The following is a 26,300-nucleotide window of genomic DNA, read 5'->3' on the forward strand; positions in this document are numbered from 1 at the left end:
TACCGACACTCCACTCCCTGCATGGTTGCATGAGGTAAGGGAGGAGTCATCACCACACTCCACTCTGCTTTTCTCCTCAGTTCTTCTAGTCTCCTTCCCGGATTGAATGATGGCACCTGTCTGTTGTCTAAGTAAGTCTGTATAAGAGGGAAATACGTATTAGGGGTAAGTCTGCTCTTCTGTGTCTATACCTGCCTGTAAATACCTGCTTGTAAAAACCTGTTTGATTGTTTGATAATTGCCTGCATGTGTAAATAAATAGGGCTGTTGTTTTGTAAACACGTGTTTGATGATTTCTTGCTAGTGTGTGCAAATAAACGTTGTTACATTTCCAGATCTGCTCATTTGTCCTTTCTTTCATTGATCCAACATACCCTGTTCGTAATCAATAGACGGGAAGTTTTGCTTCACTGATTGGTTCTGCAGGTGAGTCAGCACTGCACTCTGTCCGCTCGGCAGTGATACGAGTATGTGCTGAGGGCACGGACATTAGGTCACCAATTGGCAACACTACATAATAGGCGAGAGGACCCTGTTCGACATAATTATCCCAACCAGCGTTCGCGGTTGCTCAACAACCCGCCGCGGTGTGGAGTTATCTGTGGCCAGCAGCCTCAGGGTCAGCAGTGGTGGCGGTGTGATTACACACCCTGTGAGTCTGTACCAATACCATAACAGTATTATATTCTAATATGATCATTGCCCCACCTGTATGATGTCGTCTTCTTTTTCATGTACAGAATTTGGGTATTATGACTTTTAGTACTCCCCCACTTCGGGACTGGCATGATACGATACACGTTTACATTAAGCATTTGAGAACTCTCACCTATTCTTTACTCAAAAGCTGCAATGGCCCCGGTTTCTGTCACTCTCCATTCTTCTGAAAAACTATTTTGCACTCATTTTGTCAATACACTTTATTACCTTAATCTCTATCAGATCCCCTTATATATAAAGTCTTGTCACCTGAAGCAGATCCTCATTCAAACTTGGAAAAAATCTGATTTCTGCTTTCAGGCAGTGGCAGCTTTTCTTCTCTTCTCCAAGTGACCTGCTTCCAAACTTAAGTAAACTGTTCTGGATTTATCTCTGTCACCATCAATTGTTATGCAGTTTTGTTTGTGTCGATTGTTGGTCATATTATGACGAACAATTGTTGGTCATATTATGTTTGTGTCGATTGTTGCTCTTCTGTATGACCATTTGGTTATTTTGATCTTGAAGGTGTGCCTTTGCTAGTTGAGCCTACAAATTTTTTACCCAGACAGGCACATCCCCTTTAAGTGCCTCCTCCAATTGCCTCTCCATCCCAATTCCCATCCTCACTCAAACGCCTTCCTTATACTTTCTTTAAAAAATAGCAACAAAAGAAACAAAACAGCCCCTAACCTCATGTTTTGATGACGTCTCATTCCTTGTTTGGCCATTCTTTGATTGCTTCCCTATTCACTCCTTGCGAAACCGTATCTTTCATCAAACTTATCTTTTCTGAAACTGCCTCAAAATCATTCCCTCATTTCATTCATTTTTCTGAACTCAAAATGGCCACGTGTTATTAAAGTCATTAATTATTATCATTTATTCCAAAGCTCATTCCTTAAGTTGCTCAGTCCCCACAATGATTTATTTCCTCCTCCTTCCTTTTCATCAGCTTTCCCTCTCACCCCATCAACTCAAATCTTTTAAAATGAAATTTATAAATATTTAATCTCCAACACTCATTTTCAAAAGTCCTTCACCCATAACTTCTTCCACTTCTTCCCTTCTTTTCTGTTTGCTTCCTGGATCACTCACAAACCCACACTCTGTCTCCCATCACTTTCATACAGCACTCTTTCTGAGTGCCCTCAATCACACTTCCCACCATCCCAATCTTGATTTCAGTCTTTATTTATCTGCCCTTGGAATTCTCAAATTATGTTTGAACTGTGGTGAAAGGTAATTGAAAGTGATGCTGTGCCCAGAAAGCCTTCAACCCACTCATGCTGGGTACTGAGGAGTGTAAAGTATAGGAATGTCAAGGTTACTGATAATGTCCAGTGGCTGAACAAGTCACTTGGTAAAAAGGATGTATTTATCTTCTGTCGGGGCACAACGCACTTTGCCAGGGCGATGCTGCCTCTGCAAGACCAACATCATACAAGAAGGCTTTGATCAGAGCTTTTGGGAATGAAAACAGCTTGGCTCTAAGGTGCCAGATGAGGGAGAGCACTGTCATTGAGCTTGTGTCACACGACCATAAAATAACCAATCGAGTGTCAAAAATTAGGACAAGATGTGACCGGTATGAGAAGGAACAGCTGTGTGCTGCGACACGTCCTGTGGCTGATTTCATTTTAAAACTGGGCTCAAACAGAAAAGAGGGTATTGAGAGTGCTGCACGCTAACCATGACTCGTTCTGATACTCCAAAGTCCTGAATCAAGAACCAGATGCACCCCTGTGGATGCTGGTCAATCTTATCTACTGGCACGTTGGTGCTCAACTGAGTCTACTGGCTTGCTGGTGTCTTGGAGACGACATCCAAACAGGCATTATCTCTCTGGTCGCATTGGGAAGGCAAAGAGCCTGTTGTCGTCTTCTCGTTCTTTGGCAGCTGGTCTGTTGAGATCCTTATCAGTGAGTCGTGGACGAGGATTCATCTGCTTGCTTTGAGGATGCCAAAATCGCCCTCTGGGGACTTGAAACAGAACTGGCTGATCAGACTTCAACCTGTGCGCACTCAACGGGGTAAGACTGCTTTCAACGTGTCGACAACCGACTTTGAGATCAATCTGTATCCTGCTGAAGTTTTATGAAGAACTGGGTAACTGAGATAAGTTGCTGACATGAAAGTCGTGAGTTCATTTGAAACTGTATTCAAACCTGTCATGTGTATTGTTTTATGATTTGGGGAGTTTTAAAATCATTGAGTGTTTCTTTTTAAATCATCATTATTATGGGATGTTTTAAAATGGTATTAGTGTTTTCAAGGTAGACAGTAGGGATGAATAAATTACTTATTAAATATCGTTTTATCTCATGTCTTGCATTGCTTTCACCTATTAAACAATAGATGGTACATATAATCGTCCATAAGTCTTTTTTACAGTGCTACCTCTCCGGGTAACTGGTGTACCCGCGTTGGTGCTCAGAGGCAGTGCATAACAACCCCAAGTCCTCAACCAGCACTGTGAACCATAAGTGCTGCACAACTCTCCACCCACACAAAAGCCTCAACCCCCTTTCACACTCTGTCTCTGTCCTGTTCTCCCCCTTTCGTCTTCAAGTTCTCAACTCCTCCGCCTAACCCCAAGTCCTCCACCACCTTCTCCCCCAAAGCCGAAAACACCATTTGCCAACTCCGCCCCCCACCCCAACTCTTGGTCCTCCCCTCTCCTTTCTTCTTCAAGTCAACCCCCCAAACCCGAAATCCTCAACTCCACCCTCTCCTAACGCCTCAACCTCACCCTCCCAACTCTGCCCTCCCCCCAAACCCAAACTCTCTGTCATCCCCTTCCCCTTTCTTTCAGTTCTTAACAGTTACATAAGGATATACAAGGTATTTTGGTGCAGGAGGCCATTTGGCCCATCATGGTTGTCAGATAGTCTTTTCACCAGAAAGTTCCCTCACAAGAAAAATTTCCATCATCTTATCTCGTCACTTACAACTCATCCTTTCTACCAAACAGACTTTTCTGTACATCCTCACCTCCAGTCATCTTTAGAGAGGCCCATCAATATGTTCATCTCCTCATCCTCTTGCATCAGGCGGTATGCAGCACTCACATGGTGGTTCTCGAGAACTGAACGGTCATTGTACAAAATAGCTGTATCTGACCTGCAAATTGGAACAGAAAAATACCCCAAGGGCATTTGCAAAAATATAATACTTATACATCATAATACCAATTTTTACGCTTTATAATACCCATTACATTATAATACTTATACATTATAATACTGATACATTATAATACCCATTACATTATAATACCCATTTTTATGCTTTATAATACCTATTATATAATACCCATTACATTACAATACTGATACATTATAATACCCATTATATAATAACCATTACATATTACACATTACATTATAATACTTATACATTATAATACCGATACATTATAATACCCATTACATTATGATACCTATATATTATAATACCCATTACATTATAATACCTACACATTATAATACCCATTTTTATGCTTTATAATACCTATTATATAGTACCCATTACATTACAATACCGACACATTATAATACCCATTATATAATAACCATTACATTTTAATACCGACAAGTCTGAAGATGACGATGGTTCACGAGCGGTATTTGACGATGTAGATTGTTTCAGAACTCAAGGATAAGACAATGTGATAATGTTTGACCAAGTTATGAAAATGATCAACATGATGTGGTACGAGTGACAGGTTATTAGCTGCAAAATGTCGAAAACCGGGTTTCGTTCAACAACTTTAAAAATTTGACCTTTGCATAACCTTTAAAGGTCACAAAACAATGTTGTGGACATTAAAATAAGGAAACAGGATACGTGCTATAGCTTATTGGAGTTAGTTCGTCGAAGAAGGTCGAAAACCCAGTTCGATTCCCACAACTTTGAAAATTTGACCTTTGTGAACTTTAGAGGTCAAAGGTCAATGATTATGACCTTTGGTGCAAAACATCCTCTGGAACATTCCAGGAACAATATAACGTCATATAGGCTATATGGCATTTTGCACTCCTCGGATTATCCATACTTTGATGAAATCAGCGTAAAAACAAACTTGAAGGGGGCGCCACGGGCAAGGTGTTCGAGATAGAGAAAAATGGTTTCAAGACTTAAGGTGGGGAATGGCCTGAAGATTAGACATAAAAAATATTGTCATCCCAGCTCTCAAAGCTTGGGCGGTCGTCTGATTTTTATGTCAAAATTCGAAATTTTCTAAGTTTGTGACCTTGTGACCTTGACCTTGGGATGAAAATGAAAAAAAAAATCGAGTTCCGTGGGGCTATGCAGGTGCCATTGGGCTAACCAAATACCGAAACCCCTGTCAGATTTGACAAAACCCCGAGGAGAAGATGCAAATTGAAATCGGCTACCCCCTAAAAACACAATTCGCAATTTTCTAAGTTCGTGACCTTGTGGCCTTGTCCTTGGGACGAAAATGAAAAATCGAGCTCTGTGGGGCTATGCAGGTGCCATTGGGCTAACTAAATACCAAAATCACTGCCAGATTCGACAAACCCCTCGGAGAAGAAATTTTTTATGTCAAAATCACAATTTTCTAAGTTCGTGACCTTGTGACCATGACCTTGGGACGAAAATGAAAAATCGAGCTCCGTGGGGCTATGCAGGTGCCATTGGGATAACCAAATACCGAAACCCGTCAGATTCGACAAAATCCCAAGGAGAAGATGCAAATTGAAATCGGCTACCCCCTAAAAACACGTTTTTTGGGCGTGGCTCCGCCCATAATGGGCGTAACCACGCCCATTTTCAGGAAAACACAACTGGATCATGATATAAACCTCCCACAAAAATTTCATCAGGATCGGATCAAAACCCACGGAGCTATGCTCGGGACAGACAGACAGACACACAAAAATAACGAATATAGTGGTCACATATTTTTCGTGAAAATATTTTTTCGTGAACCAATAACATATTGTTGCGGTATTCGCGCCCGCCGGCGTGCTGACGGCCACGTAACTCGAATCGCGGCACGTCGCCCACCGGACGGACAATCCAGTCGTGACCCTCTCGGACTAACGCCGGGAACCAGTCACGGGTGGACCTTTCGGTCTCACCGCGATCGAGCCAATCAGCCCCCGCGTGGGATAGGGTTGCTCGCCAAATTCGACCTACCTAAGTACCCACGCGGAGGGTAGACCGGGCGATCGCACCTCGCCGCAGGTCGACTTCGGACACGGGCCACTTAAGCGACCCGTTCCGTACTATCAGAATAACCGAGCGGTGTTATCGTCGACCTCGACGGTTCGATTAATTATCGGGCGTATTCAGCCCACTACCAACCCTTTACGTGAAGCAAGATGAGGATTCAATGGGAGAAAAAGACGAAGCGAAGCGGGAGAACAGTTCAATAATAAAGCACATTTATTCGCGGCACACGGGAAGCACACATATTCAATTCCACCAAAAGCACACAGAAAAGAAAAACACAATTCCATTTACACAAAAAGCAAATATAAAAGCGAAAACACAATGCAGAGCTAATACCGACTACCGAGCACACGGCAACACTTATACAATTCTACCTCACAGACGGCGCCGACAACACATACCCAAAACCAAGGAAAAGAATACCCTCAAGAATGAGGCGGGCCTGAGGCCGAGACCGGGTCGCGCCTACCCGTCTGGTGATGAGACGCGGAGCGGCGATGGCGCCTCACTCCGCGGGCCTCGCGGACAGTGCCTGGCAGGGGGTGGGAAAGGGGCCCCCTTGGTCGCACTATCTCAGCGCGGGGGGAAACAGGAGGGGGTTGCTGATGCTCGGGGTATAGAGGATCTTTATTATCCCTGGTGTGCGTCTCCACCTCGGCCAGGTCGCGCTGCCGGCCTCCCTCGGGCGTGCAGCTCCTGGCACCGACGCGAGCACCCCCTCGTCTGCCTTCGCCGCTGCCGCCTCTCCGCCTCTGGACTCTCCGACTCTGGACTCTTCTTTGGACTCTCCTCGTTGGACTCTCCGATCGACTCTCCCCTTCGCGACTCTTCTTTGGACTCTCTCCAGCTTCTCCAGCTACTGCAGGCTTCGGGCTCCAGACTTCCACACGGCTCTGACTGACGAACACGGTCCTTTTATCCCCCCGTAGCTTCGCCTTTGACCCCCTCCCTTTGACCTTTCACCTCGCTCCCCATTGGCCCGAGAAAAAGTGGGCGTGAAGGCTTTTTGATCCACAAATTTGCATATATCGATCGTTCTGGAGGCGGGGCCAAATCGCCCCTCGCTCACCGATTGGACGGCAAAAAGTGGGCGTGTGTCGTTTTTGATCCGTTTTTGAAGCACAAAATCCGTGATTTTGTACACGCTGTTCGACGTGCGCCCTGCACGAGTCCAACACCGGTACCCACAGCGGGGCAAGAACGGTGGCGATGCTACGGTTGCGAGGTGTGACGTGAAGGTCGTGGCGGTTGTGGTGAAGCGGCGTTGTGGTTGGTGGTTGATGTTGTGGTTGTGGTGGTAATCATGGCGGTTGGTCCAAAATAAAGATAGTAAAAGAAAAACGGCTATCCTGAAGAGTCGCAGCACGCATAAATGACATGTATTCCCACTAGACAACGGGTTTGGGCCTAACTACACATATACTTGCCGAGATACCTCACCTAAGGGGCCTGAATGGTGGTTTGCGAATTTGGTAACCACAACAATATTAATACCCATTATATAATACCCATTACATAGCACCAGGGGAAGGAAGCTATCTCGGGTTCCCACCAGACTCCCCGGAATTGTAGGCCGTCGCACACGGATAATTCCGTGATGCAGCGGGTCGCTAACCAACCATGAACGCCAATAACTCAACCATGTGACTTAGGGTCCTCCCGTCTATGGGTTAATCAGGTTACCTAATGAATCACGAGACCTAATTACCAGGGGACACACCCTCGGTACGCCTTGTCCGAACCGGATCACTTTACCGGATCAGATGCAGCCGAGCGACACTGCCAAGGACGTACCGGCTAAAAGGAACGGATCATTGGGAATAAAGTCCTGGCTAGGTTAGGATACGGACCATGCTGGATCAATGAAAGAAAAGACAAAAACGAGCTGGGAACATTTCTACAAATAATTTATTAACAGGCAGGTGAGGAAAGATATGTGGCACAGTGAATATTGTTTATTGTTGTCTGAGCAGAGATAGGAAGAAATGTGAGAGGTGCGGCAATAATACCAGCAACTTACAAAAGCAGACACAGAGCAGAGTTATCCTGATATAATTCTTCCACAATCTTAACTTAAGCGATGACAGGCGCGCCACACACACGCGCGCCACACACACGCGCGCGCGCGCACACACACACACACACACACACACACACACACACACACACACACACACACACACACACACACACACACACACACACACACACACACACCGATGAAGAGAAGTTAATGAAGAGAAAAAGGAGGAGAGATGAGGCTAACGGTCTCTCAATACCTTGCACGATTGCCCAATCGCACCACCAATATGTTCGGGGGGGGGGATGCTCCGCTGGGCGATACCTCCCTGACGGCTAGCGCATCGTCTCTTGCTTCGTGGCACTTTGTGCAGCTAGCATCGGTCCAGAGAATGAGACGTGACCATCAGGCATGAAGCGAGGGACTTGAGTGGAGCCAACAGTGAGTGGGTGGAGAAAGGCGGAGTCAAAAGCCAGTGGGTGGAGACGGAGTCAAAAGTGAGTGGATGGAGAGAGGCGGAGTCAAAGAGAGTGGGTGGAGAGAGGCGGAGTCAAAAGCCAGTGGGTGGAGAGAGACAGAGTAAAAAGTGAGTGGATGGAGAGAGGCGGAATCAAAGCGAGTGGGTGGAGAGAGGCGGAGTCAAAAGCCAGTGGGTGGAGAGAGGCATGAAGAGAGGCACTGGCACTGAAACGGCATGACAGACCATGGTGTCAAAGTGTATCCATCATACTGCTGCATTGACATGTATGCCGCTCACAGAATGATGCTCCAACTCGTCGTGCAACCGCAACCCATAAAGACTCAGGGTCAAGGTGTGTTCCCAAAGAGGGAACAGGGACTGCGTGAAGCCACATCCCACTTTTCTTTTGTGGCTACGGCCAAAAGACGGGCTCTGGTGACCTGAACCACACTGTTCAACAGGCTAACAAAAGACACTCTTACCGCCTCAACTTCCCATGCTTTTTGGCGAAGTAGGGACAGGCCTTCGGGTCTGCAAATACCGATATGGGCTGAACTCCATGACAACACCGCCGATGTCAACTTCCCTGTTTGTGCCAAACCGCTTACGCGGGACAGAATGGCATTGACTAAGGGGTGGACTGCCAGCAATGAGGAGATGAAGCCAGGGAGAGCAATATCAATAGCTCTCCTGAAACCCAGAACTCCCTGCTTAACTGGGAGCGTAGCTTGCATTCAAGCAGAATCATTAAAAGCAACATTGGAGATTTTACTAACAGTTTCGCAAACGGTGTGGTCAAAAGCTCCTAGCTGTGCACCATTCAGGTTGGAGAGAGACGCACGCAAGATGTACAGGAACTTGGGCAGAGCGAAACAGTTTTTGAGCAGCACAAATGCATTGTATGCGTCAATTTGCTCCAGACGGCCATGCTTCTCGACAATAGCTTTTGGCAAAGGCGTTGGGGAGATCGGAGTACCAAGAAGAGTACAGTCATTGATCAAAACAATCACTATCAGGGAGCACTGCCTTAAATATGGCCTCAGTAAGCTGACAGTCATCCAGCGATGCATGGTTAAGGATGGCCAACTCGCACTTGTCACCATTAATCTCGAGGCCAATGTCGGTCAACCGGGCAATGATATTCTGGAGGTCAGCCAGCACTTTTGCAGGTACATCCTCAAACGATGCGTTGTCAAGGTATTGTTACGTTTGAGGGGGGGTATGCATTCAAAGGGTAATTAGGATGTTTAATCAGGTATGCCATGCTGTTCGAGTTTACCAGGATCTCGATGTAATAAGTAGCAATTCAGTGGTGATAAGTTGTCTAGTAAATGTCCATTTCTTCAAGGGGGAAATGACAATTGTCACGTAATTAGATAGGGACACGGGATGGGGTAAGTGTGTCTGCGTAAACCCCTTTTGGTATTCTCTGGAGGCTGGCCGTGACGTCACAGGACAGTGCTGCGGATGGCTCCACCCCGTGATCACGATTGGCGGAAGGCGACGGCGGTGGGCCAATAAAACGGCTCGATTGGAAGTGACGAGGACGGGAGGATAAAAAGGTTCTGTTCGGGTCGAAAAGGAAGAGGAAGAAGATCGGGACAAAAAGATCGTGTTTTTTTGGTGTGGAGGCTGTTGTGCGGAGAGCGTGCTTGTTGTTGTGCTGATTCGATCGTGTTCTTCATCGTGTCTTGGAGCCTTGCTGAGCCTCGTGCCTCACCTTGGTTGGCTCTGGGGTTCTGCTGACTCGGAGTACGGGGTCGAACGGCGGGCGGACCTGCCTCCCTCTCCTGCTCACAATTTGGTGCCAGAACTGGTTCCCTGGCGGCTGTGAGCGGACTTGGGCCAGGACCAGGAGGTCGACAGCACCACGGTTTCTCCTGCCCCCCTGACGAGAGCAAGGCCAGCTCGTCCGACGCCGATCCAGGGACAGTTGCGTCCACACCACGGTCCAGCCTGACCACCAGAAATAGCTACGTTTTGTGTGTGTGTGTGTGTGTGTGTGTGTGTGTGTGTGTGTGTGTGTGTGTGTGTGTGTGTGTGTGTGTGTGTGTGTGTGTGTGTGTGTGTGTGTGTGTGTGTGTGTGTGTGTGCACTTGGCGCCTTAGAGGGTTTGAGATCTGTATATTCATCGGAATTGTCTGTGTTTTCCCCACGCCCGATCCCACACCATCCCGTCGAATCGCCCCGGATCCCTCTTCTTGCCGAGTCTTGTTATTTCTGGTTAATAATAAAAACAAATAAACATCATCAACTCAGTGAAAAGCGACTCGTGCCACCTTCCTCGTCCCGTTTGCAGTAGAGCGATTAGAACCGCCATGTTTGGGTTATAAATAAATAAACCGCCTCCATCGTTTCGGCTCATTCTACGTTGGCGGGACTGTTCAAGTCCCGTGGACGTCACATTGGTGTCAGGGTGTTGGATGTTCGAACCCCTCTAAATTATATTTGGTATCGGGGAATATACCAAGATTAAAATCACCACACGAATTAGAATATAAAACTACTACAGAAAAGCACGCGAGCGCGGGAAAATTTTGGCAGGAGTTTTCAAATTAAATTTAATTGGCGGCAAACGGGACTTCTGCACCATGGCGGATGTGCAGATGTTTGAGGAGGAAGGCCACGTGTCTGGCAGCGAGTCGGGGGATGAAGGGAGAGACGAGGGTAGGGTTGGAACCTCCCCCATTCCGAGCGTGGACCATGCTTCATCGCCCGTAACGGGGCTGGCAGCGCCGGAAACCGGTGCGATGACGATCCAGACAATGTTGGAACGTTTAATAGGGGACATGACGGTACAAATGGCAAATCGATTCGTGACACAGAGGGCAGAAATGACGGATCGATTGGGGGCAATGGGGGAACAGTTGGGTGCACGGATTGATTTAATGAGGGATGAATTGGGGGAAAAGATGGAGAAAATGAAAACTGAGATGCAGGAGTGTGTGGATGTTAAATTGTGAGAAATACAAAGTAAATTCGAGGATAGATTGGAGGAAACAAAGGTAGAAATTACATTGGAGGGGGAAAATATACGGAAAAAATTGGTAGATAAAATTGATGCAACGAACATTCGGGTTGATAAAGTGGATGAAAGCCTGGAACGTCATCGTGCCTGTGTGGATGCTTGTATGCAGCTGCAGGTTGAAGATTGGGGAGAGCTGAGGAAGCAAGGGATGAATTTGGCGGAGGAGGTAAAAGGATTGGAGGCTCGTTTGGACGAACAAGATAAAATTATGAGCCAAGATGAAGTCTTGGATAAAGGCCTGGTAGAGCCGTCTTTTGTAAGTAGAGTGTCCGGGTTGGTTGAGGAGCAGCTACAAACTCGCGATGGAGCCTTGGAGGAGGTTGTGCGGGCCCAAAAGATCCTGCGGGAAGAGGTGAATCGGTCCATTCAACGTTTGGAACAGGAGGCAAAATTGACCCATGAGACCCTCACCACAAAACATCTTTGGCCACAGTGGGCTCCGAAATTGGATACGCAGCCACAAGGGTGTTTGATCCCTGGGCCGGATTCGGACAAGGGAGAAACTGGGAAGCGGGCCACCGTAAAAGTGATCCCCCTGGTAAATTTTGACGGGTCAGGGAGCCTTGAAGCTTTTCTGACGCAATTTGAGTGTATTTCCCGACTAAACGGGTGAAATGAGCGGGAACGTACAGGGAATTTGGTGGCAACGTTGCGGGGACCAGCCGCAGATGTGTTAAACGTGATCGCGGAGGGATGTTGACCAGCTCCCACATTTGCGAGGCGTTGAGCCGTCGGTTTGGGTTTGCAGCGAACTGTGATCTGGTGCGGGCCCAGCTCCAGCACCACAGATTAAAGCCGGGTGAGACAGTGCAGGAGCTGGCACAGGACATTTACCAATCAGTCAGGATCGCGTATCGGGACCTTACAGTGGAGGCGTGGGACAGACTGGCACTAGAGAAATTTTGAGCTGCTCTTCCGGACCCTGAGGTCCGAGCGCTAGTGGAGCTACAGGATCCACCCACCGTTCACCGAGCGGCTGAGTGCGCAGCCAGGCTGGCCTCGTGGAGGCGGCCGGGTCGGGTGCCCGAGAGGCCATCGGTGACGGTCCGACAGGCGGAGATCCAGGATCAAGGAGAGGGGCTGGGAGAAATTGGCATTACCCAAATGTTTCAGGAAATTTGCCAGAAACTGTCGAGTTTGATAAAGGGTAATCCGGTAGTTAGTGCGCCAAAGCGGCGGGGTCCAGCCCAGCCAATAGAGCAATTTGATTATGGCCGAGGGGGTCCGGAACCGGAAGAGACATTTCACCGATACTCACGGGGACCTTTTATGGGGAGTTGTTTCCGGTGCGGGCGAAGAGGACACATGCAACGATATTGCCGGTACCCGGCGATGGAGGGACCCTCCAATAGACTTTTAGACTCGGAGAGGGTGAATCCTCCTGCTGAACCGCCAGGTCTATCCGAGATGCCCTTTCATAGGTCGGGTCCGGAGATCACTGTCGGGGGTCGGGGAGACTAGATTTGGCTGAGCATATAGGGCCATGCACGGCTGGTGAGATTGTGGCGAAGTGCCCTCCTTTGGTGGAAAAAAATGAATTGTGGGAAAATTGGCATGGGTTTGTAAGTTCAGCTGGGTTTTAGAGTGACAATCGGGACAGTGGGTAATTGGTAACAAAGCGGGCACAAGTGGCTGTCCAATGGCTGGTGCGTGGATCGGGTGAGAAGTGCTGTGTGAGTTGTTTTAAGTTAAGAAGTGAAATGTATGGTGCACACATTGATTTTTTTATTGGACATGGTGTGGCAACAGGGAAGGTCATGGTCGGCGAAGTGTTAGAAATGCAGGTGTCACATGTAAGGCCGATGGGGTGGGGGAGTCATGTGGGTTTTGTGGGTGGGGATGATGTGCTTGTCCACAGGGATTGCTGAAGCTCACGGTGAGTGTGAATTGCGACCCCCTTCAAGGAGATTCACCACCTGGTGGCTAATGGTGACAGTGTCTGGAGGCAACTGGGAGAGGGTCTGGTTGGGCGACCAAGGCGGGTAGGACCTTGGCGACCCAGGAAGGCCAGAGGAGCCAGTGAGACCCCTTCGAGAGTGTTGTACGGGATTAGAGTTGATGGCTACCAGGGGGGAGGGAATCAAAGGGAGTGGAGCGGAGAAACGTCCGGGTTGGACTAAAGCTTACCTGTGGGCATGGTTGCACCTGAGATGCCCCCATCATCTTGTGGTAACCCACCCCACGGCCACGACGGGATTCAGCCTGCATGATTAAAATGGGGACCATGACCTTGAAATGTGATGATGACCATGGTGTGAGTGTTGTGAAGATGTGTGAGTCCCACTCGATCCCGCACAACTTGACAGGTGCAGCAAGGGCATGATGTCCGCATAATTTTGGGACAAGCAAATTTGAAAATTGGCTCCCCAGGTAACGCTGGGTCTATTAGCATCCACTGGGGGAGGCGGTCAAGTGTAAATATCCTGTGAATAGTGTCGTTAAGGCTTAGAGTAGGAATGTAAAGTATAAGTGTTGTGTTTTTGTGGAACCTTTTGTTTCCCCTCCCCAGATCACTGGAAGAGTGCTGGGCAAGAGCGATGATCCAGAGGATGGAGTGCAACTTCGCTCAGTGCTCTCATGTGATAAAATAAAAAAATAAAAATAAAAAACGAATGATTGTTTAGGCGAGGATAAGGCCATAAGGGGGTAGTACATTAAGCAGGATAGGTAAGTTAGCTGCGACTCGCTGCCCATTGCCCCTCCTACTTTATTTCGTTAGGTTAATTAGGTGTGAGTCAGTAAGTGTTAAGGCTGGTACGGTAGCGCCTGTGATATACCTTGCAGGAGCTGCGGTACCAGAGGAGGGGGCAGTGTTACGTTTGAGGGGGGGTATGCATTCAAAGGGTAATTAGGATTTTTAATTAGGTATGCCATGCTGTTCGAGTTTACCAGGATCTCGATGTAATAAGTAGCAATTCAGTGGTGATAAGTTGTCTAGTAAATGTCCATTTCTTCAAGGGGGAAATGATAATTGTCACGTAATTAGATAGGGACACGGGATGGGGTAAGTGTGTCTGCGTAAACCCCTTTTGGTATTCTCTGGAGGCTGGCCGTGACGTCACAGGACAGTGCTGCGGATGGCTCCGCCCCGTGATCACGATTGGCGGAAGGCGATGGCGGTGGGCCAATAAAACGGCTCGATTGGAAGTGACGAGGACGGGAGGATAAAAAGGTTCTGTTTGGGGTGGAAAAGGAAGAGGAAGAAGATCGGGACAAAAAGATCGTGTTTTTTGGTGAGGAGGCTGTTGCGCGGAGAGCGTGCTTGTTGTTGTACTGATTCGATCGTGTTCTTCATCGTGTCTTGGAGCCTTGCTGAGCCTCGTGCCTCACCTTGGTTGGCTCAGGGGTTCTGCTGACTCGGAGTATGGGGTCGAACGGCGGGCGGACCTGCCTCCCTCTCCTGCTCGCAACTTGGCGCCAGAACTGGTTCCCTGGCGGCTGTGAGCGGACTTGGGCCAGGACCAGGAGGTCGACAGCACCACGGTTTCTCCTGCCCCCCTGACGAGAGCAAGGCCAGCTCGTCTGATGCCGATCCAAGGACAGTTGCGTCCACACCACCGTCCAGCCTGACCACCAGAAATAGCTACGTTTTGTGTGTGTGTGTGTGTGTGTGTGTGTGTGTGTGTGTGTGTGTGTGTGTGTGTGTGTGTGTGTGTGTGTGTGTGTGTGTGTGTGTGTGTACTTGGCGCCTTAGAGGGTTTGAGATCTGTATATTCATTGGAATTGTCTGTGTTTTCCCCACGCCCGATCCCACACCATCCCGTCGAATCGCCCCGGATCCCTCTTCTTGCCGAGTCTTGTTATTTCTGGTTAATAATAAAAACAAATAAACATCATCAACTCAGTGAAAAGCGACTCGTGCCACCTTCCTCGTCCCGTTTGCGGTAGAGCGATTAGAACCGCCATGTTTGGGTTATAAACAAATAAACCGCCTCCATCGTTTTGGCTCATTCTACGTTGGCGGGACTGTTCAAGTCCCGTGGACGTCACAGTATCATATATTGAACTCTGACTGAACCTCCCTAGCCATTGGGTTAATGCCCAGGGGGAAAAAAAGACCTGGCCCCTGTTGAATGCCAGTTGCTGAACAAATGGCCTCGTTGCCATTGAACAAATCAGAGGGCCTGGCATATGCCTACCAGATGAGCAGATAGATACTCAGGGAGCAGCGCCTTTGTACTTCAGACAAAAAAAAGCAATTAAATGCATTACGCATGTCGATCTTGAGAAAGACACGATTTAGATGCGGATTTGTCCGAAAAAGTCTTGCAGCGTGGGCAGCCGCGTCACACCCACCTGAATAGCCCAACTGGATAGGACGTAGCTCTTTCACTCTTTCAACTTTTTCACTCACTCACTCACTCTATCCTCCACACTCTTTCAACAACTCTCCTTACCCCCCCCCCCACTCCTCCCTTGTCCTACCCTCCACCCCCCTCCCAACCCTGCACCCAAAGCCTCCTCACCTCCCTCTTCATTAACAGTGTGGACCTTAATTATTTGGGGCCTTCACTCAAACCTTACAGATCTTTCCAGACAGATTGCCACTGACAAACCAGACAGAATCTGCTGAATAGAAACTTTCCTCCCTCAAGACGTCTCTGACTCCCAAGTATCTCTCCATGGCTGCTCCCTTCGCCAGTATGATCGACTTGAGCCTCGTCCTGGTGGAGGAGCTGCTCTCTTCATCAAAGACTCTATTCCTCACTCGACATGCACTGCCCTCACTCCCTCACATCCCCAGGAATACCTCTGGCTACGGCTTCCCTTCCACTCCCACCTCATGTTTGTATGTGTCCTACACCGTCCACCAAACAGTGATCACTCAATTTACACCTCACTATCTAAAAACATGGACCAACTTCTATCTTCTCATCTAAACTCTCTCTTCCTCAGATGTGGTGACTTCAATTATCATCAAGCCAGTTGGCTCGGTGTAGGTACCTCTCTCACCTGTCATGTCACTTCAGCAAAAGACTTCTGCGAATCATTGGGACTGACTCAATTGGTAAATTTCCTGACCCAGATCTCAACCAATGGTACTCCATCTCTTCTGGATCTGATTTTGACAAATTCCAATGAAAATACCTGCTGATCTTCCTCCGCTCCAATCGGTTCTTCTGACCGCGTGCTTGTCAAAGTGGACATCTCTCTGGCTATTATCAGAGAACCACCTCACCGCCGTCGAGTCTGGCATTTCACTCAAGCCTACTGGCAGGGTCTCCAGGCAGCCATCAAACTTCAAGACTGGTCTCCTATCGCTACTTTCTCCAACATCAACTCATCCTGGGAATTCTTTCAAAGAAACTTGCTCTCCCTCATGCACAGATTTATCCCAACTCGTCTTCAGTTGTCCTACCCTTCCTCCCGCCCATGGATCTCTGAAACTTGTGGCGAGGCAGTTGTCCTGAAACAACTTGCCTTTGCCTCATGGAAAGCAAACCCAACTGAGGGTTATCGCAGTTCCTTCAATTAAGCTCGCAACAAGTGTGTAACTACCCTCAGGAGAGACAGAAGACATCTTTCGAAGCTCGTCTGAACTCTCAAACCTTCTCTCCCTCCTCCAAATCCTAGTGGCATCCTAACAAATCTGTTTCTAGTGTATGTTCCCCCTCCATCCCCTCCCTTACCTCAAATGGCCGCCCTGCTGATACCGCACGTGAAAAGGCTGAATGCCTAAACTCGGTGTTTGCATCGAAATCTTGTGGCCATAACCCATTTTTCTGTACCCACCTTACCCAGTTGCACCAAACTGTCCCTGGACTCTGTATCCTTTTCTCCTGACAAAGTGGAGAGCTTGCAGTCAAACCTCGACTCAGATTCTGCAACCGGTCCAGACAGCATCAGCCTACGTGTCCTAAAAACCTGCTCCTCTGCTCTTGCTCATGCTCACCCTCTCTCTGTTCGATTGACGCTCTGATTTGCTCAAGGTCATCTGCAATCTGCTTAAAAATCAGCAAACATTACTGCTCTGCATAAAAAGGTGCTAAAACAAATCCCTGCAACTACAGACCAATCAGCCTTCTCACAATCATCAGCAAGGTTATGGAATCCATCATCGCTTCAGACAATAAATCCTTCCTCTTCTCCAATAGCCTGATTTTCGATCATCAATTTCATTTCAGACCAAGTCACTCAACCCTAGATATGCTGCTTGTGCTCTCCCAACAATGGATGGAGGTCCTCAATGCTGGATATGAAATCAGAGCCATATCCCTTGACATATCGTGTGCTTTTGACACGGTCTGGCACCCTGCCCTGCTCACCAAACTCTCTTCCTATGGTATCCAAGGACATCTCCACTCATGGCTCACAGACTTCCTCTCCTGTCACAGTCACCGTGTGGCCCTCAATGGAATTATTTCATCCCCTCTTCCTGTCCAGGCTGAAGTTCCTCAAGGTAGCGTTCTGGGCACTGTTCTTTTTCTGGTTTTCATCAATGATCTCTCCGACTCTCTGGAAAATCCTCTATATCAATTTGCTGATGACTCCACCCTCTGCCGTACCATCGGTCATCCCTCAGACCGGCATGCAGCAGCTTCGTCTCTCACTGCAGATCTGGGTAAAATCACAAACTGGTCCAACACGTGGAACATGTCTTTCAATCCGGACAAATCTTACACTCTCACTATGTCTCTCTGAAAGGATTGTTTGGAACTCCCCCCCCCACCCCCATCCGATTTATCAACAATCCTCTGGAAGATGTCCCATCTTTCAAGCTTCTGGGTCTCACTGTCTGCCATGATCTTTCCTGGGAAAACCACATTTCCAAGTTGGCCTCCAAAGCCAGTCGCCGACTGGGAAACCTCCATCGTGCAAAGTCCTTCCTCAGTCCAGCTGAGCTCCTGACCACATACAAAGCTTTCGTCTGCAGCCTGATAAGAGTACTTCTCTTCCCTCTGGGCTGGTGCTCCTACCTCACACATTTCTTTGCTTCATGCTGTGGAAACCAAGGTATTTTGGATCATTGGCATCTCCCGCGATGAGGCTGAGTCTTTGGGTCGCTCTCTCCATCTCTCTCACCTCAGGCAGGTCGTGGTCTTTCTGTCTTCTACCATCTCCTCTCTGGTCTTCCCCCCCCCCACCCCCGCTCTGTCTGCGATTTGTCCCTCCCATATTTCGGCAAGGTGCTAATGGTCCGCCAACAACCCCCTTCTGGTAAAACTTCCAAAATGACGGATCACTGCTCACCTTCACTCTTTCACTCCTCTTTTTCCCGCCTTTGGAATAAATTCCCTCACTCTGCTCAATCCCATTCTTCCCTCCAGGCCTTCAAAACAGCTGTTCACCACCACCTGTTGTCGTCCCCCAACCAAATCCTCGATCTTTTCTACCCCCTTTAATCCACCCCAAGCCCACCTCCTTCAAATTCCCTGCTTTCCTTCCTGAAAGTCCCTGTAATGTCCATCTTGTTTACCCCATGTTCCCCACCCCATCCCTCTCCCTTCCACAGATCTCCTAATGTCTCTGTTCCCCCCTGTTTTGTCCTTCCCTCTCCCGCCCCTCTTGTCGCATGCCCCACTTGCTGTGTGTTGTGTTAGCTCTCATACGAGCCTCGACAAGGTATACAAAAAAACATAATAATAACAACACATTACATTGTAATTCCCAATATAAAAAAGAAACACAGAATATTATATCTCATTTTGGTTAAACTAAAGCAGAATATATATATATTTTTTGCATAGATATACAATATTCGATACATTTTACGAATCAGTGTTGTTAACTGGTTCGGGGAAATGACATTGGCAGTATTTTTGTGCCTGTCCCAAGTTGTTTTGAGGGAATTGAAAAGTCACCCAATGTATGCTTCATTTGTAAGCTTAACCAGACCATGTAATGGATAATGATGTACAACTGCACATCGGTATGGAAAGATCAAAACCATAACTCTTGTAACTCCAACAGAGCTCAGACAATATCAGGTCAATACTTTTGTTAAAGTGCATCCAAACTGTGCCAAAGTTCCAATCACACAGTAATTGTACATGCTGATATAGGAGTAGTGTACAAGCACAGTGGATAGAAATAATTAAAAAGCAGAAACTACACAACAATCAAAGCAAGTACAGTAATATCATACTGATAAAACAATACGGAGCAAGGCAAGAGACAACACGGCTAAGCATGATGGTTGGTGCGTTCTCTTGTTTGTGCTTCATTTCCAACTCCTGTGGTTTTCAGGTGGCATGAAACCTTACAGAATTACTATTTCTGGTTCATGGATTGTACTTCTCTTAACTTACCTTGTTGATGGTTAAACAATTTACCTGCCAGTGTGAGTGCAGTCAAAGATGAGTCATCATATTAAAGAGTATGATGGCTATAAAAGGGGAAACGATTCAAAGAAGTCAACCACATGCAATTTTCTACTCTGTCTCAGAAAAGGGCACATCCTTCGTTTTGAAAGGTTGTGTAATTATCTTATGGAATAAGATTACAATTATTGTTATGTTTTGCTGAAAATGTTAAGGATGATGGCGTTTTGGAGTTATCTGAACACCACCTTGACAACTTAACTTCTTACATTTCAAATAAAACAACGCCTGAGTACTTTAGGGCAAACCACTCTGACAAATGATTACTTCGACCATTCCTGCAGTATTCAGGAAAGTGTAAAAATTTAAATGGTGAAAACATAATAAAAAAAAAAATCCCAGTAGTATTAAATCGATTCCCTGAAAGATTGACTCACCAAATCCACATAGATAATTATTAATTTACTAATTTCCAATTGCCCAAACGACCTAAAGGATGTTCCAAAAAGACCTGGACAACTTTGGTTGTTAATATATTGAGTACCACAAATGATACAACGATACTCTTTGTTGTATATGATACGTAAACTCGAAGAAGTTTATTTCTTTTCAGGTCTGGTGGTTTAATGCAAAATAAAATGGCGACTCCACAGGAGAAAGGTCATGAGTCGAGATGAGATTCGACACACAAGATAAGCGTAATTCCCGTACAAGGTACGGAAGGAATCCATCATCGCGGACTAGTATCACAGAGTGGTACAAGAGGCTGAAGGAGACTAGAAGTTGGGAGAAACAGTAAAGTACCGGGCGACTAAGCATAAGCGCAGCAGACGTTGAACGAGCATGTGAATTATTTCAACAAAGTCCAAGGAAATCCATTTGACGTGCATCCAGACAACTGGGACCACCAACCACCACTGTACACAGGATTTTGCTAAAAAGACAAGCTTTATGCCTATAAGGTAGAGGTTCTGCGGGATCTCAAACCAAATTACGGACCTAACAACAAGGTGTTTGCGTTGGAAATACTCAGTCGTATAGAAGATGACGAAGATTACCTGAAAAAGGTCATGTTCACAGACGAAGATTGCTTTCATGTATCGGTCACCGAGCACAATGTGAGGCTCTGGGGCTCTGAAAATCCCCACGTGGTCATTGAACACATATGCGACAGTCCGAAGGTCAATGTGTGGTGTGACCTTCTCCATGATCGCTTCGATGGATCAAACGCCTGGCTCCCATGATCACCCCATGATCGTTGGACCTCCATTGATTATGTTGTTTTTTTTGTGGGGGTTTGTCAAAGATGTTATCTACAACACCAAGGTGGCAAACCCGCAGGATCTTCGTTCCCAGATCACAGCTGCATGCGCACTGGTGCACTCAAACATACTGAGCCAAACATGGCGAGAATTCATGTACTGCCTTAATGCCCTGCGCGTGACAAATAAAGCTCACATTGAAGTGTATTGATCATGTGCGCAAAACTTTATGAGTTTATATATCATATAAACCAAAGGGTATCATTGTATCATTTGTCTTTCTAAATATATTAACAACCAAAGTTGTTTCGGTCTTTTTGGAACAAAGTAAGCCAGTGTCATAAATACATATGATTTCACCCCATGTATGCAGTCACAAAAACGTTGGACTCAGCATTTGTTTCTTTTTTTCATCCAATCATAACAAGCAAACCTAAATAATGCTGACGTTAATATCTAGTACTGTAGGTGGTGTGAAATTAAACAATGCTAAGCCATGCCTCGTTCACCTTGTCTGGATGTGGAAGTTGTTTGTTGTGCCTGTATGGTCATAGTCATGAATGGCAGCGGCAAAGATGAGTGAGAAAATCTCCAGCTCAGTAAGGCAGTGCTGCAAAACAAAATCAACAGTATCGTTGGTCGCAAGTAGGTATGCATTCACACGCATGTACAAATAGGCATTCACTGCACATGCAGCCACATGCACCAACTTCCTACAAGCACAATTGTGCACACCCACAACACACTACACTACACTACACACACACACACACACACACACACACACACACACACACACACACACACACACACACACACACACACACACACACACACACACACACACACACACACACACACACACACACACCTGATAGGACACACCCACACCGAAACAGTTAGTGCTCTGGTGGGTTCTAATACCTCGGTGGTCATAAAATAGGTTTATTACCAATAACATGTTTCCCCACTCATTGGGTGGGTATACTGTGGATTTGATAAGGGGAGAGTAGAGCTTGGACTGTGCATGAGAGTTTGCCCTAAATTTGCTTCTGCCCGATGCTTTTTTGTTGAGAGGGGCATTAGCTTTCTGTGTACTCGAGCTGAGGAGAGAGGCAGAGCTTGCATCAAGCAAGAAAACTCAGGTTATATTATTACCAACGAGCAAATAACACCTGTCACTTTGCTGAAGGTAATGCTGAGAGGAGGAAGAAAAAGAGGAGGGAGAGAGAGAGGGGCGAGTGAGGAGGTGAAGGAGGAAAGAGAGAGGAGGGACAGGCAGCAAGGAGGGAGAGTGAGGAGGGATGGGGGAAGGGAAGGCAGCATGAGGTGAGAGGAAGGGAAGGCAGACATGCAGTGGAGAGTTAATTACGATTCATAGTCTCATCAAAATGATTCTGCATATAATAACAGTGAAGATGGAAACAAAATAATGTCTGAAATCCATTATCTACCGGTCTTACTATAAATACCGTCCAGAGAAAAACACCACCCGGACATAACCACCGTCCAGACACATATGGAGATAACCACCATCAGGAGATAGAGAGAGCAAGAGAGAGTGAGAGAGAACGAGAAAGAGAGTGAGGGGGTGGGGGGGGGAGTTAGCAGAGAGAATATGTTATGCTTTATGAAAACACACACACACACACACACACACACACACACACACACACACACACACACACACACACACACACACACACACACACACACACACACACACACACACACACACACACACACGGATACTTTAGAGACCTGTGGCGGGAGCATTTAATACCCACGCTATCCACATGGCAAAGGGAATGCATGCTCGTACATGCGGTTTTCACCCCTCCAGTTGGCTCATTCTGAATCTGATTCGTAAATGTTGCAGTCCCCTCAACGGAGGGGGGGGGGGGAGGGGGGAGCGGGGGGGGGGGGATGGGGGAGCAAGGGGGAGGGGTGAGGTGGGAGAGAGAGATGGAGGAGAGAGGAAAGGGGGAGAGGGGAGGGGTTGGAGAGAGAGATGGGGCAGGGTTTGAAAGAGGGAGAGGGGTAGGAGAGAAGGGGGGTCAGGTTGGGAGGGAGAGAGAGGGGTGACATAGGGGTGAGAGAGGCAGAGGAGTGAGAGAGGCAGAGAGGTGAGAGAGGGAGAGGGGAGAGAGAGAGAGAGGGGAGGGGGATTCCATCAGATGAGACTCCAAGTTTAACATCCATCTGAGAGACGGCACACACATTGATGAATCACGCCGGCTGTGAAACACCAGGATGACAGTTTATAGCTGCGTCGGGATTAGAACCCAGGCTATACAGTGTGAGCATGCATACCTCTCGGCTGTCCTGCCATGATGTGGTGATTCACTACTTCAAAATAACTGAAAATATTTTTTACTCATTGTGATCATGTAATTTATTTTGCCTTTCTACCCCCGTTATCGAACCGCAGTATCGCTATTGATTGAAGCTTGAAGAACGACGCTAAGTGGCTTCACCAAGTACTCCATGAAAAAGGTTGAAGAAACTTTTCAAAACGAAATGTCTAATTTTTATTTGTACTTATCTATGCTGAAGTGATGGGTCATATCATGGAAGATCATACAAAAAGGGAAAAGGTGGTGTGAAATAAAAATTTCACATTTTCAGCGAGCCAGCCACCACCTGTTGCCCAGCAGAACAACACGTGACCAACGCACACTCGTGGCCCCTGAACTTTGTTCAAGTCGATCGATGTAGTATTCAGTGACAGTGCAAATATTGGAGAGCGCTCACCTGCCTGGTGTTGGCTTGAGATCTTCGGGTGTGGAGTTTGAGTCCCGTTTTCCAATGAATTAACACCAGGTGGGGTTGAATCAGCCTATCATCCTTCCAAGGTCGGAGAAATGAGTTCCAGTGTACTGGTTTCGGGGCACAGCATCAGTGGCATAGTCGTGCCCCAACAAAATGATAGCTACCTGGCAGCCAAGCTGCCATACGGAAGAAGAATAAGAAGAGTGCTCACCAAGTGGCTTAAGAACTCCAACGAAACGGTTGATAAGAAATGGCTCACTTGGCACGTGATTAGCAATCACCGAACCATCATATTAAACACACACCTCCCAGAGGCCTGAAATGTCAAATGTGTCCGAATTGGACAAATGAACACTTTGAGGAATCAGAACTGCTGCTACAGTATTGTAGAAAGTCCACACCCCCTTTCAAAATTTTCACCTTTTTTTGCCTTATAGTTTGGAATTAAATTTCATTAAACCAGACTTTTTCCATCTTTATTTACACATCGTAACCCACAACTTCCAAATGAAAAACAAATTCTACAAATTTCACAAACTTAATTAAAAACTACAAACCTTGAATACCTCAAATATAAGTACCCACCCACCTGAGTTAATACTTGGTGGAAGCACGTTTGACAGCATTTCCTGCTGTGATTCTGTTGGGATAGATCTCCACCAACCTTGCACACCTTGATTGGGCAATATTTGCCCATTCTTCTGTACAAAAGTGTTCAAGCTCAGTGATGTTCCATGGGAAGCGTTGATGGACTGCAATGTTCAAATCATGCCACAGATTTTTGATTGGATTAAAGTCGGGACTCTGACTGGGCCACTCAAGGACATTTATCTTTTTGTTCCTTAGCCACTCCGGTGTAGCTTTGGCTGTGTGCTTCGGGTCGTCATACTGAAAGGTGAACTTCCGTCTCAATTTCAGCTTTCTTGCAGAGGGTAGCAGGTTTTCCTCGAGGATTTTTCTGTATTTTGCTCCATTTTCTCTTCTATCCTGACAAGTGCCACAGTCCCTGCTGATGAAACATCCCCTATAACATGATGCTGCCACCACCATGCTTCACAGTAGAGTTGAGATGGTGTTCTTTCGGTGAAGTGCTGTGTTGGGTTTGTGCCAAACATTACGTTTTGCATTTCAGCCAAAAAGTTCCATCTTGGTTCCGTCAGACCACAAAACGTTTTGCCACCTGGCTTCAGAATCTCTGGAGTGTTTTTTTGCAAACCTCAAATGGGACTCAAGGTGGGATTTTTTGAGTAATGGCTTCATTTTTGCTACCCTACCATACAGGTTAGACTTGTGGAGTGCTTGGGATTTTGTTGTCATATGCCCACATTGACCAATCTTTGCTATAAAGGCCTGTAGGTCTTTCAAAGTTGCCATTGACCTCGAGGTGGCCTCTCTGATCAGTCTCCTCCTTGCTTGGTCATCCAGTATGGAGGGACAGTTTGATCTAGCCAGGGTCTTGGTGGCACATACACCTTCCACTTCTTAATGATTTTCTTGACTGTGCTCCAAGGGATATTCAAGGCCTTTGAAATATTTTTATACCCATCCCTGATCTGCGCCTTTCCAAAACTGTATCCCGGAGGTCTTTTGAAAGCTCCTTGGTGTCCATGGTTGAGTCTTTGCTGTGAAATGCACTACCCAGCAGAGGAAACCTACAGGAACGGCTGATTTAATTCTGAAATAATCAGAATCACTACAATTTAATACAAGCGGAGGCCAATTAACTAGGTGTGTGATTTTGAAGGTGATTGGTTACATCTGAGCTCATTTACAACCCCCATTAGGTGTCACCACATGTTACATGACCATTTCATGTTGCGCATATTGACCTACATTAAAACTTTTCAAAGTATAATTTGTCCACGTCTACCTCAGAAGTGTAGAGTGATGCAATTACAAATTTGGCCCCAGAAGAGTTGGCTTGCACTCGCGCCAAGTCCTTCTCAAGACTGCGTGGGGTAAGTATTCAATGAATATCGTCTTGTATTTTTTTAAAAGTGATTCTTCACCATGGAGAGAGAGAGAGGGCCAAAAACTATATATAGCACAATATCTCAAAAAGTTGTGGATGGATTATGACAAAACTTGGTGGATGAGATTGGTCGGTGACAAGAACAAGACGATTACATTTTGGTTCAGGTCCGGATGCATATCCGGCCTATCGGCAGGCTACAAAACGTAGACTCAATATGTGTGCATTTTTTCTTTAAATTGAAATTCTCCCTAAACAAGGCTGAGAGCCATTAAATGTGAAGGGTGACAGAGAAAATGAAGAGGAAAAACTGGAAAAACCTTCATCCTGAAACAAGGAAACCTCTTCACAGGACCACTGTGCAGGAGGGGGTAACCCGGTCAGGCAGAAAAATACATTTTCCAACCCCCATTTGGGTGTTTTTTAGGAGACAGAATTTCCATACCGGATGACCATTGGCTACCGAAGGGAACTCATCCGCCCTTTGTCAGGTGTTGTTTTTAATCCTGGCAGGTGTCACAGTCACCCTCCGGACTAGCAAAGCCAGTGAAGAGTGTCGGTTTAGTCTCCGACAACCCGACCATGCGGCAGGTAGCACTGGGTTACATGTTACCAGTGGCAGTC

At 46.8% G+C, this 26,300-nt stretch overlaps 1 protein-coding gene across 5 annotated transcripts in view; it reads right to left on the minus strand.

The window, feature by feature from the left end:
• The window catches only part of LOC147029286 (dual specificity calcium/calmodulin-dependent 3',5'-cyclic nucleotide phosphodiesterase 1A-like), a 413,056-nt gene that overhangs the window by 81,192 nt on the left and 305,564 nt on the right, over window positions 1-26,300 (minus strand). For all 5 annotated transcript variants that reach the window (XM_085872225.1, XM_085872224.1, XM_085872226.1 and 2 more), the window contains 2 exons: window positions 21,442-21,542; window positions 3,694-3,822 (listed from right to left, as the gene is read on the minus strand). In XM_085872225.1, coding sequence (XP_085728351.1) covers window positions 3,694-3,822; window positions 21,442-21,542 — 230 coding nt within the window. The remainder of the gene's footprint in view (window positions 1-3,693; window positions 3,823-21,441; window positions 21,543-26,300) is intronic.

This window comes from Eptatretus burgeri, chromosome 3 (assembly GCF_056783735.1).
Source record: "Eptatretus burgeri isolate ZD-2024b chromosome 3, Ebu_testis_v1, whole genome shotgun sequence".
Lineage (NCBI taxonomy): Eukaryota > Metazoa > Chordata > Myxini > Myxiniformes > Myxinidae > Eptatretus > Eptatretus burgeri.